General features: G+C 34.4%; 1 protein-coding gene across 5 annotated transcripts in view; it reads left to right on the top strand.

Annotated features, from left to right (window-relative positions):
• The window catches only part of DNAH5 (dynein axonemal heavy chain 5), a 152,252-nt gene that overhangs the window by 44,014 nt on the left and 94,771 nt on the right, over positions 1–13,467 (top strand). For 4 of the 5 annotated variants that reach the window (XM_072034973.1, XM_072034972.1, XM_072034974.1 and 1 more), the window contains exons 15-24: positions 655–861; positions 2,052–2,223; positions 3,538–3,683; positions 5,737–5,899; positions 6,804–7,046; positions 7,872–8,062; positions 8,141–8,240; positions 9,603–9,748; positions 11,324–11,525; positions 13,025–13,260. In XM_072034973.1, coding sequence (XP_071891074.1) covers positions 655–861; positions 2,052–2,223; positions 3,538–3,683; positions 5,737–5,899; positions 6,804–7,046; positions 7,872–8,062; positions 8,141–8,240; positions 9,603–9,748; positions 11,324–11,525; positions 13,025–13,260 — 1,806 coding nt within the window. The remainder of the gene's footprint in view (positions 1–654; positions 862–2,051; positions 2,224–3,537; positions 3,684–5,736; positions 5,900–6,803; positions 7,047–7,871; positions 8,063–8,140; positions 8,241–9,602; positions 9,749–11,323; positions 11,526–13,024; positions 13,261–13,467) is intronic. The other variant, XM_072034975.1, reaches the window with a different exon arrangement.

Genomic DNA, 13,467 nt, shown 5'->3' with positions numbered 1-13,467 from the left:
CTTCTTCCTTACACTCAAACAGAAAACAAATGGTATTGAAATACTCAAATGAGGCAGTTAAATCACTAATGTGATTAGGCTTCCCTGTTAAGAACAAAATAATTTTAATAAATATTAATTTAATCTTTCAAAAAAAGTGTCCAGGAAGTTAGGTGGAATTGACAGTTACAGAGACATTAAGACTGCAGTGTGATACAGCTGTTTGTTAGTGGAAAAAAAGTAGAAGAAGAAACTAGGAATCAATTACAAAAGATGCCTGAAGAAATTATCCAAGATTAAACGCAATTCATCCAAGAGGTTGTGCAGTCTTCAGAATGCATGATAAGTCTTAACAAAATGAGATTTCAGAGGACAGAATTAAAAAAAAAAATCTATGGCTTTGGCTTCAATGTTTGACTGTGGAATGGGGCCTAGGATATCCAGGAACCAACTGAAAAATATCTGTCTGATGAAGAACAGTTAATTTGACTGTTAAGTATTCGGGTACATACAGATTGCATCGATAAAGTCCTGTTTTTGATTCATATGATATCAATCTTGATTACAATATCTGATTTTAGTATTTCTTTGTACCAAACTGATATTTACATTCAAAACTAAGTATTTTGTTGTACTGGCTTGTCTGATCGGGAGTGATGACTTTTTTTCCTGCAGATTGAAATAACTAAAACAGGTCTTCACACAACTCTATTGGTAAAAGCTCCAGAAACAGGAGAATTATTAGTGAATTTTGACCCTCAAATATTAACTTTAATTAGAGAAACAGATTGCATGGCTCACATGTGCCTTGAAATCCCACCATTTGCGATTGCTATTCAACAGAATAGAGACTGGTATAAGAAGATTGTCTACGATTTGCAGGTGGGTTAATTTTAGTTGTTTTATACATGTGTAGCATATATTAAAATGACTAGGCTCTGTAGTCATGGGAAAGTTAAAAATGATGATCAGCTGTTACACATTAAGACAACATTAGCAAGTCTTTTTATTTTATTTTATTTTATTTTTGAATCTTTATAACTTTGTCTTGAGATGTTTAAAAAAGAATTTCCTAGCTTTGTGTCTTCTGTGAAGTTGCTTCCAGGTTGCACAGGTTTAGGAAAGCACTACAGACTTTGGGAAAGAGATATGGATGGGGGGAAAAGGAGACTTAACAAGATTCCTCATTCCATTGCCAGCTTTCTAGATGAGAAGTAGTTCATCTCTTATCCAACAATGGAGTTAACATTTGATACACTTTGTTTTGAGAGGATAATTAGGATGGAGGAACAGATGGTATGCCTTTAAAAAGTGTAAAATCCAGTAAACAGCATACAGCAGCATAGTTTCTGCACCAGTGTTTTGACATAGATGCCTATAGAACAGTTTAAAAAAGAGAAGCGTAAGTTTCCCCTTCTCTTATCTTTTAAATCAGATTATTTTGTCTACCCTTGAACAGACAAGGTTCTAGATAACTGAAGACGACAAAGATTCTAAGATAGGAGGTGTCTGGAAAACTATAACTTCACAGGGCTACTTGGTTCTCAAATGAGAAAAAATGTCATGCTACATTATAAAGTTATTACAAGGATAGTTTCTTGCAAAATATGAAAGTAGATCAGTGGGTTAAAGATGTCTTTAAAACCAAATACCGTATTAAGACTCTGGTACGGTTGTTCTAATAAAACTGCTGAAGAGTTAACTTAGATGATGATTTTTTTTCCTGGGCTTTTTTTTTTTTTTTCTCCTGGAGCATCCATTTAGGGACTAAAATGTGCAAGCTACTTCAAAAAACAAAAAACGAACAACTCCCCCCACCCCCCACCCTTTTAATACATGTGAAAGTGAATTTCCCTGTGAATTAGTACTTGTACTATTATGAAAAGTAGCAAACAAAGAACTTTTGCCAACAATAATAAAAAAAAACACCTCCCAAACAATTTTTTAGAGCTTCTTAAGAATTTCAGTAATGTAAATACAGCGGAATTGTCTTAATTTAAGTCATAATGAGTGTATGTGAAGAGATTTGGACCAGTGTATACTAAAATGTTTTCATTCCCTGTTTTTTTCAGATGATTCTGGCAGAATATGAAAGAATTAAACTGAAAATACAACATCCTATTGAACAATTGATGATCCCTTGGTTAGCAAACGTAGATGATGCTATCCAGCCAGGTCTGATGTTACTGACCTGGACATCACTGAATATTGAGAAATATATTAATACAGTTTTTGACAAACTAGGTAAGTCACTTTCCTCTTCCTCTGACTTCTGCTGGTTTGTTTCTGTAGGTATGCAAGTTACATTATTAAGCTTACTGTCCTTGATATGATTTGCACTTAATTGACTCATACGTGACAGAAATCAGAATTTTTGCCTGTCCTGTACTTCATGAAATGTTTGCTTTAAAAAACATCTTTTTTTTTCCTAACATCTTTGTCAAATTTTTAGTTAAATGAATGGGATGGCAAAAGGGCTTAAGCAAGCATAAAGTAGTATGTACAAGGTCCTGTGTATTTTGAAATCAGAGAAAGATATCTATTTTAGTTATATTTTTCCCTAAAGAATATCTAGGTTTCAGACCTTTCCTAGTCTTGCCTTTTGTTTCTACATGCACAAAACAAGTTCTGAGGGAATATCTTCATGGAATTAGCACTGTCAGTACCTAATAGCTTTTCCTATTACTCTTATTAAAAAAAAAAAAAAAAAGTGTCTTTAACACTAATGCACACACATCTGTTTGGGCAACAGCTTTACAAAACAGATGAACTTTTATTTTATTCAAAAGATTATCACAAGACTGCACTGAGATGCATATTGTTTCTGAAGATACCAAATTCCTTCTGTTTCATGTATAATATTATATTGAATACAGATTCTACTTTTTGAAATTATGTATGTCACTATAGTGGAAATTTTCTTTAGCTGAAATGGAAAATTAAAAAGCATGTTGGATGCTAGCCCGACATTACACTCAATTTAATTTTGAATATCACAAATAGTTTGAGTCTGGAACAGGTACTTTGCTTTTATTTCACTTTCAGCATTAAAAATGAATTGCTATACAACTGTGAAAATTCTACTGATTGGTGTCTGATAACTATTAATTGGCTTCTAACATTTTTTGAAGGATGGATGTTTTATTTGTCAAAAATTTCTGTTGATAGTGGGTTTGCCAAGTGATAACTGATTCAGGCTATAGGAGAAGGGGAAGAACACCTCAACTGAATTGTAATGTTGTTATATTTTTGCATTTATTTTTCAAATTCATATACTTAAAGCTTTTCTTGTGTATTTTATGGTATTTCACCTATTATATTTTAGGATATGTACAGCATGTACTAGATGAGTGTATGTTATGCAAAGCATCAATTATGAATTCAGTGGTGAACTTTGCCATAAAAGTTTAGATGTTTGAAATAAACTGGTTAAGGTGTAGAGTTCATATAAAATTGAATAAGTTAGTCTATTGAAGGAAAAAAAAATTAGCAGGGCTCTGCAAAAACTACTATTTCAAACTTTTAAACTTGTTTTGAATCTTCTGTTTGCGTCAAAAGCTGACCTGGAGCTATTACTTGATCGAGTGAATGACTTGATTGAATTTCGTATTGATGCTGTCCTTCAAGAAATGAGTAGTGTGCCACTCTGTAAGTTGCCAGAAGATGAACCACTGGACTGTGAGGAATTTCTCCATAAGACTAAGGTTATTACATAAAATTTTCATAAAGATGTATTTAATATTTTGAATTAAAGTCTGTTCATTTTTTTATGAGATAAAACCACTGTGGAATTAATGAAGAAAGTGTTGGAAAGTGAAGTAAGGAAATCTCCAATTTTTTTTTTTTTGGCTAGAACATTAAAAAGGAACAAAAATACAAAATGCAAAGATGTCTGAGCTGATACATTCTTTTCTGAGTTTACTAATGCCAAGCCAACTGCTGTGTGCTATTTCCTTTATGCTTTGATACCACTTAAGTGTTTTTCCTCTGTGATTTTTTTTTTTTTTTAACTGTTGCTTGTTTAGTGCCTTTACTGGCATTGGGAATTGCCCAGCTGATGCCTGTGAATGACATCCATAACAAGTGCACTTGGTTGCCCAGGAGAGAAAATACTCAGTACATAAGCATTGCCATAGTATCTTTCAAAATCTTGAGCTGTCTTGAGTTGATGTATGCAAAATATACTCAGAAGTGCCTGAGCGAAGGTATTCTGGGAAGAGCCCCTTCATTTGCTTCATCAAAATACTTCTGTGTTCAGGAGGATTAACCATAAGCATTTAAGTTGCTAGTAGGTGAAACATAATTAAACTAATAATGACATTGAACGTTATTTTTATCAGAATGTTGTGAGATATTGTGTCCTTTTAGGATATAATGTCTAACTTGTGTTTTCTCCTGAAATAAACCTTGCTTTTGAAAAGATTGTAGATCATATAAATAAATCCCTATGCCTGGTCTCCTGTAGTAATAAACACTACAGTGAGTTTTGTTTCTCTTAGCATACGTACCTTTTGGTCTTTCCTCTTTTGTCTCATGTAAAAACTCTCCTTATTGTTAATTCGAAAGAAAAACTTACAATTTATTTTTTTTAATGGAATGAATGGTATTTTGTAAACCTCAAAATCCATAGTTTGTTGTTGATTCTGCTGCTACTTTTTCTCCTGATAGGGCTAGTACTAAAATATATATTCACTAAAGTAAAAATAGGTGAGAGTGAGCGCAAATGAAAGCTTGAACTTCTGCCTAGCAATTACAGCACCACAACAGCTGATCATTTTGAATTAACAGAGTAAATTGTATACTAACCCCAGTTATGGGTACAATTAAAATAATAAGATTAGTAAGCTTATTTCATTTTCCTGTTAGAAAATACTAGAAATAAATTCAATGTATTAGATATCTTTAAGTTTCCAAAGATGCTGCTACAACAAAAAGTGATATACTATGGGAGGAAAAACCAAACCAAAACACCAAAGTAGCTTGTTTAAATATTTTCTCTGATGCTACAGAACAGATCTCTCAAATAGAATGAATCATTAGGAAGACCAAGTATTATGTCTTAAAATTTGGAAATGATTGAGACTTGCTAACATCTGAATTCTTCCAGTTACTGATTTTAATTAAACAGAGGTAGCCAGGTTTGAGTAAGCTTAAAGAAATAGGACATAACAAAGACAAAAAATGCACAATGCTCTAAAATATTTCTGAATTTTATTAAATCTCATTATTTGTTTTCTTCTCCCCCCGGTTAATAATTTTCTTGTTTATTCTAATAATAAATACAACTTTGATGGATTTTATCTCCTATCTGACTATAAAAGGAAAATGCAATTAGCTAATACTCCTTATGGCACAGTCAAGTAATATAAAATGGAAATGATTAAATGAAAGGTTAATGTCTCCCATATCTACACTGAAAAAATAAGAAAATTACAAAATACTTGCTTTTGGGAGCTCTTTGATGTAGCTGTGCATTATAAAAATTATTTCATAATATTAACTCTGGATGAGTTGTGTATTTTAGGAAACAACTCACAGCAATTTTGAAAGATGTTTATGTTGTTTTATTTGTCGGAACAAAAAGCTCAAAACTAAAAAATGTGGAACAAACCAATTTAAAAATAATGCTGTGCATTGATCAAGTTTTTTCACAAATATGGGCCTTGAAATTTGTGTTAATAAAGGCTGCTGTGACCATGAAATAGACATAAGTACCAGGAACCATGAGAACATATGTTTGTTTTGGTTTGATAATAGGAGCTCTGTATAAAAGGTTCCCAGACTTTACATTTGAAAAGCTCACTGGTAGAAGAAGCAGCTAATGAGCTGATTAACATGTTACTAGACACTGAAGTACAGGTCAAAAAAGAAGATGAGAAGCCAGTTGATCTCACTGATGAAATAAAGGAAAAAAATACAGGTAAGATTATATTGTACCTCTATGTTTCTGTTTCTTTTGCATGCTTGATACCATTGAGAGGATATTGTAGCTCAGCCGACTGAAGTATCGGTCAGTATCTAATGTTTAAAGAGTTTTACTTGAATTTGTCTGGATAATGATAGATCATCTAACAATCATCTGAAAAATACATCAACGTTAATAGTCTAACTTGCGTGTTCAAATGTTAATACATTAGAAACAACTACTTACAGGCCTTGGTTAAGTGCTGGACTTAGAGAAACATAGAATGGCTTGTGTTGGAAGGAATCTTAAAGATCATTTAATTCCAACCCCCCTGCCCATAGCACCTTCCACTAGACGAGGTTGCTCAAAGCACTATCCAACCTGGACTATCCACTTCCAGCCCTATCCACTTCCAGGGAGTACTTCAAAGGACATCCACAATGTCTCTGGGCAACTTGTTCCAGTGCCTCACCACCCTCTCACAGTAAAGAATTTCTTTCTGGTATCTTATCTAAACCCTCTTTTAGTTTAAAGCCATTCCCTCTTGTCCTGTCACTACACTCCCTGACAAAGAGTCCCTCTCCAGCTTTCCTGTAGGGTCCCTTTAGTTTCCGGAAGGCTGCTGTAAGGTCTCCCGGGAGCCTTCTCTTCTCCAGGCTGATAAAGCCTTGAGATTCTTAGATTCTTTCTCTGATTTTTGTGTGTGTGTGTGTGTCTGTGTGTGCGTGTGTGTTTGTGATAATTATGCCAATTTGAACTGAGTAGAGAAGGTGGATAGGGGTAAAATGACCAGTAGAATGAGGTACGGATGGATATTTACACTTCGGTAAAATTTAGCTGTTAGTTCAGACACTTGTGGGTATGTTGGTTCATTGTATCTCCTAAATCAATCTAACTAGCTAGATTTTTGATGTTTTAGCAACAGAGGAGGAAAGAAGATCAAAAAGCCTGATTTCCTCCCACAATTCCAGTGAGATATGGGCCAGACTATCCCCTCCAGCAAAGAGGAAGAAAACGGATTTAGAAGTGTTAGAGGAAGAAGCCAATGAACTGCTTTCCTACTTCAATGGTTGTAATATTGACGCTCTTTTAAAAGTCACACGAAACACTCTGGAGACCATACGCAAGCGCATCCACGCATGTTCCACCATCAGCTTCCTAGGTGCCCATATTTTAGTACTTTTCCTGCTTAGTTAGCCTCTGAAAAGAAATATGTAGATGTTATATACCAAAACTGTATCAAAAAGAGACAGATATGTAAAAGAGGAGAAAATATGGGAAGTTGAGTAAGCTGTCGTGATAAATCACAGCTGATAACATGGTATTTTTCCAGAGGAATTTTTCTTTCCTTTAAGAGTAGGTATGTATCATAGTGATACTGTTTCTCTTAGGACAGACACTACTGTTCTGGAGATGGATTATATATTTGGAGCTTGTTAAGTGGTTGCTGTGTGACTTTGGCTTTTATATAAAAATGTATGAAAAAACATTTGAGAAATGTATGAGAAAGAGGTGTATTATCTTTCTCTTACTAATTGTCTTAAGATCTTCTATACGTTATGCTCCAACACTCTTTTTGAAGTGTTTTCTTGTTAGTTATTTTTAAGAAACAAACAAACAAACAAAAACAAAAACATTTGGTTTTGGCCTCTCTAGCATATAAGGCATCCAATACGAAGAGATTCTGATAAGTTTTTGTGCCCAATTTAATATGCTGACTGTGAGTACAAGCCAGATAAATTTCTGTTAAACAGAGCTTAGCTGTGCAGAACAATTTGATGAGGAAAGAAATAACATGGCACATAGATATTGTCGATGCTAGCATGGACTTTACCAATATGTCTTATAAATTACCCAGGAGTCTTTTTTCCTTAAGAAGTACTCAATGTTGTGCTGTATATATTGGTTTACATCATTATAAATCCTAGAACGAGGTCTTGAAAAGAACTGTGAACTTTTTTTGTCGCTGTTATTGTCTTTCATTTAGAAAATCACAGTGCCTCTAAGAAGAAGACAAGTGCACATCCTATTATTAGGACTAGCATTAACCTATGTATCCCTAAAATCATCATGACTCCGTCTTTGGATGAGGTACAGCAAACGCTTAATAAAGCTGTAGACAGCATTGTGAAAGTAATGAAAGGAGTTGGACAGTGGAGTAAGGAGAGAATATCCAAGGTTTGTCTTTAATAACTATACTTAAAACTAATGTCTCAAAACTGCTGCAAATAGAAAATGATTTTTTTTTTTCCACAGAAGAAAATGTTAGAGAGAAAAGTGGCTGTGTTGCAGTGTGAGAGCAGAGACAGCGATTCTGATGATGGAATGAAAGAGATTGGAATGAAAAACATGCATGGTAATGATAAACTCAATTTTAATTTTAGGTAAATGTGATTTATACAGTATATAAAAAAGGGTATTAAATATGAAATGCATCAAAAGGAAGAGAATGAAGATTTATAGATTTTAAACCACCTCAGAGTAGAAAAAGGTGAGGTCTTCTTTGTGATTAAAAACTTTGCTTGCCTGAAGACACTTGTCCTTGTGGGAATTTGAGAAAGGGGATTTTGTGTGTGCCTCATACAGTTACACTGCTCTGGGTTCTTGCAATGTGTGAGAAGCTGTTATGGAGCCAGCTTGGGTAACATAGCAGATATTTTGAGTGAATTTGTAAAACAATTATAGTCACTACCACTGCACAAAAGACCTTTTGTGATTTGCCAGCATGGTTTGTAACTTCACATCTTGAAATGGTTTTAAAGCTTGTGTTGACATTTCTTTAGGTAAGTTGATCCTAAAGAAAGACTGTTACTGAATAAATACCAATATAAAAGCTCAATATTGGTGGAGAGATTTTTGTGTAGGATCGAGTAGACTGAAACTGTTAAAAGGACTTAACGTGTTTTGTGATCAGGCATGAAGTTAAGTTATTGAAGATACTTATTGAAGGAAATTTAAAATGCTGTCTTTGGTTGCTGAATTTTTCTTATCTGAAATTTTTCAAAATCAAGCCAAATTAATTAGTCTACCTTGCACTTCAGGTACTTCAAAATACATTGAATGTTTCTAGGGTAGATTCCTCTTATACACCTAAAAAATAGGGTAGTAATATTTGAACTGTTTAATAAATTAAATTGTTATTTCAAAAACAAGAGTTTCTCTTTCTTGAGATGAAATAAAACAATGATGATAAACTCAATCCTATAGGTATTTCCTAACTAATGGACATTCTTTTTATCATTCTTTTCTTTTGAGGCCTGACTGTGATAATCCTCTAGGATTTAATGTTTACTTTGACTTCAAATTGTAATTGTAGCCTATCCCAAGTATTTTAGAAAATAAAAATATTTGAAGATTCAGTCAGTGCTGACATATCAGTAAATCACTTTTTCCTGTACTCTCCACTTAGGTGGAGAGTACAGGAAAAAAGTAAATTGGTTGGGAAGGGAAAGGGGAATACTTGAAAAATTAGAGAGAAACTTGTTCCAGATTTCATAGAGAACCCAGATGAAGCAAGTTTCCCAACTATAGAGAAGTTTATGAATATGTGGTAACTACTAGCTGGCTACTTAGATTTCTAGTTGTCTTTTTGATTAATAAGAATACATAAATTTAAAATGCATACTTACTGAAAAACAGATCATTAGTTTTTGTCAATAGGAATTTGCTGAGTGTAAGCAATATGTTTGTCCTAAAACTGCTTTTGTATTTGACTCAGCCTTTGTAGATAGTACATCAGATGCAGCATCACTCAATTTGTCTGATTCAGTTCAAAACAAGAACTACTTCAAGAGTGTTTCAGAGAACAAAGAAATTATTAAATTGGTATCTTTACTCACCACTGCTATTAATTCTACAAAAAAGGTAAGAGAATAGGGATGTTAATTTTATATTACTATCCAATAAATATAAATGTATGACTTTTAATATCCTTGGACAATAAGGGTAGGCACTGAAAGCACAGTTAAACATCTGAATTAGAAAGTGTAGGGTGGTAGATGAAAAACATGTGGCTGCAAATTTACATTTATGTTTTGAGAGTGTAACATAGGTTAAAACGTACGCAGTGTTCAAAGGCTTATGAGGCTTTGAGTGTTATATAAAGTAGAGCTTAAGTATGATTAAAAATGTATCTCCAGTTTGTAAAACATCATTTTAAAAATCTTAAGTATAATAGAGTCTGCATATTTAGTACAGAACCAGTAGTAATTGTACAAACATGTAAAATACAGTTTTATTCACATAGAAATTATAATGAAGCCAGCATGAATTCTGGCCCAATGTAAAGTGTTTGTGAAGCTTTTCAGAAGAAAGCTGGCTTTCAGCTTGGTGTTTTTAGAGTGCTGACTAGGATTTGATACTGGAGACTAGGAGACAGCTTAAGGAGTATGCATGATTTCTTTGCCCTTTTCTAATTCCCTGCACTCTCTAGTAGGTGTCTAGTAGGTGTCTAGAAATGGTATTTCTTTGGGCAACTCTGCACCAGTTCCTCCTGGGGCCAGTCCAACCTTACAATGCAGCCTTGACAGATGGAAAATTTTGACTCAATGCATTGTAACATCAGTAGTATTAAATTATAATTAGCATAATGACATACAGGTTTGTGCTGAAGACACCAAGGCGTGGTTGGTAACGGTGGATAGTTATCTTGATATTTTGGTACCCAATATATTGTAGTTGGAAGTTGTTATCATTTTGCCAGGTTAAATCCTTCAAACAATATGCTTATTGTAAGTTGTCACGAGTATTATCTCTCATGATAGTCAGCTCTCATGTACTTTTTTAATGAGCTGAAGTGATGACAATTTATCTTTGACATTTTTATAAATTCTTGAGAATCAGAAAATAATTGTATTGTACACTCCTTAAATGATTTTCAAATCAGAGATACCTGGATTGACTTTGTAATTTATTGTTAACCTTGCAAATGTGATAGGTGTTTTAAAAAAATAATCTCTCATAATTTCATTATTCAAGAACATATTGAGTAACTGCTGTTCCTGTTATGTTGGGCCCTGGAGGTCAGGTTTCAGTTGTTAGTCCGGTGAGTTGTAGAGAAGGATACTGGAGGAAATTGAAGAAGAAGGCATCTTTACATGAGCTTTTGCTGTTGGATAAGTGCACTGTGTCTTAGACTTGAAGGAGTATTTTAGTTCCCATTGATCCTTAGTATTTTATTGACTGAAGAATCACTTCGTTGGAAAATACTGTAACTGATTTGACAAACTGAATGTGATTAGTATACAGTGTCTGGCAAGGCTCATGATTGCTAATGAGTCTGCTTTAGCATAAATTTACCAGCAGCCTTGTGTTTTACTGAGATGAGGCAGCCTGCTCCACTACTGAGTACTTAATGTGTTCAAAATAGCACAAGATAAGAAATGATGTGTACACTATATTTCTCTGAGAATCTTTCTGTGAACTTCTATTGCATTTCAGGAGGTTCTTACAGCTTTGGAGAGCTTCAGTTGTTACCACCATATATGGCAGAGAGACAAGGAGGAAACCATTGATAAATTCATGATGGAAAACCCATTACTCTCTGAATTTGAATCTCAAATTCTGCATTTCAGAGACTTGGATCTGAAAATCAATTCTGAGCCTGAATACATCTGTGTGGGAGCTATTGCACTGTACACTGGTAAAGTTCGATTTTCCACTTCTCACAGTTTTCCACTTCTCTCCAGAGGCACATTCTTTCTGGCTCCTGTAGGAAGGAGAAATGTTTAGTTTTGTGTGAGTGAACTATGTTAAAGATGTAAAGCAGAAACATGGAATGGCTGTTTGTTATTTTGGCTGTAAAATGCAAGCAAAAAGTCCCACTAATAAGGGTATCAATGAGGCTTATCTGATGTTTCTTCCCCTGTCTGCATAAGTGAAATTTGAGACAGCAACATGGTTTGTTTCTTCAGTAGGAAAGAGTATGAAACAAATGTCTTTTATTATATAGCAAAGCTTGGCTATTGGCATTGAAACATGATTTAGATGGAGTAGGTCTGATATTTAATAAATTGAAAAGGACATTGTGTGTGAAAGCAAAGCATGGAAAGAGACATTATCACAGAATCACAGAATTTCTAGGTTGGAAGAGACCTCAAGATCATCGAGTCCAACCTCTGACCTAACGCTAACAGTCCCCACTAAACCATATCCCTAAGCTCTACATCTAAACGTCTTTTAAAGACTTCCAGGGATGGTGACTCCACCACTGCCCTGGGCAGCCTGTTCCAGTGTCTAATCAACCCCTTCAGTAAAGAAGTTCTTCCTAAAATTTAACCTAAAACTGCCCTGGCGCAACTTAAGCCCACCTTCCCCGAGGAGAGCGTGGTGCACCCCCCCCTCCGTAGGCAACCCGTGGCCTCAGCAGTAAGCTTACCCCCGCTAAAAGGAAGAAACAGAAGTGAAATATGCACAGAAATGAACATGTAGCAGTAACAGGGTTGAAATTATATCCAGCTAAAATTAATGTAGTGCTTATAGTGGTATTGATTTTTGACTTCTCTGTTGAGAACAGTGAGGAACAAATTTGAACTGAATGGCAAAACTTTAGGGAAATGGACTGAATTGCTGCAAAAGTGGGCAGGAACTCATCCAGACTCAAGTTTATCTCTAAGTATTTGTCACTTGGTTCCACTGATGGTATAGATATAACTCTTTTAACAATTAAATGACTGATGGAGAATTTGGTTTCATTAAACGTCAGGTCTAACTTTCTATTTCTTCAGCTTCCATATGAGACTTTTACATTTCCTCCCCCATGTGATTATTTATTTATTTTTTGGGTGGAAAAGGTGTAGACATAGATGAGAATATTAATGAATTTATTATTGATTTGTAGGAAAGAAACGTGTGTAATGATGTATAAATGAGATGAAAAGAGTGTGCAGTTCAGCCTTATCTTTCCAGTCGGAAAGGTATCTTGAGACAGGAGGAAAATCTTGAATTTCAAGTAACCCTATAAACCACTTGATGGTGTCAAAATGGTTTTGTCTTTTCTGCACATGCATGTTTAGACTGAAAAAAAAACAACAAACCAACAAACTAGAACTGGGAGTGAAGAGAATACATATTCAAACAAAATTAAAAGTACATCTTAAAATATCTATATCTAAATTTCTATTGTGTGTTCAATGTTTTTAGCTGATTTGAAGCTAGCACTGAGAGCAGAAACCAAAGCCTGGATGACTGTCCTAGGTTATCATTGTAATAAGAAGTACAGAACAGAGATGGAGACAATCTTCACTTTTATAGAGGAAACTGACAAGAAGTTAAATCGACGCATTGAGGATCTGGATGATATAAGAACAGCAATGTCTGCATTAAAAGAGATCAGAGAACTACAGATTTCCATAGACTCTAAAGTCGGGCCTATTGAGGTAGTTAACAGGAATGTTGCATGTATGGGTAACGTTTCTACAGAGCAATTATTTTCTGGGTTAGAATTTAACAGTGCACTTTGATTTCATATGTATTAAATGTTGGGTGGCAGAGCTGTTGTGTTCCTATAAATGTTTTTTTTTTTAATACTTCAGTTTTGCAAAATGGACAATTGTCTAGATGTTCAGAAGAATTTTTTTTGTAAG

The sequence above is a fragment of the Anas platyrhynchos genome, chromosome 2 (genome assembly GCF_047663525.1).
Source record: "Anas platyrhynchos isolate ZD024472 breed Pekin duck chromosome 2, IASCAAS_PekinDuck_T2T, whole genome shotgun sequence".
In the NCBI taxonomy this organism is placed as follows: Eukaryota; Metazoa; Chordata; class Aves; order Anseriformes; family Anatidae; genus Anas; species Anas platyrhynchos.
The sequence above is the reverse complement of the archived record's forward strand: the minus strand, read 5'-3'. Positions and strand labels throughout refer to the sequence as shown.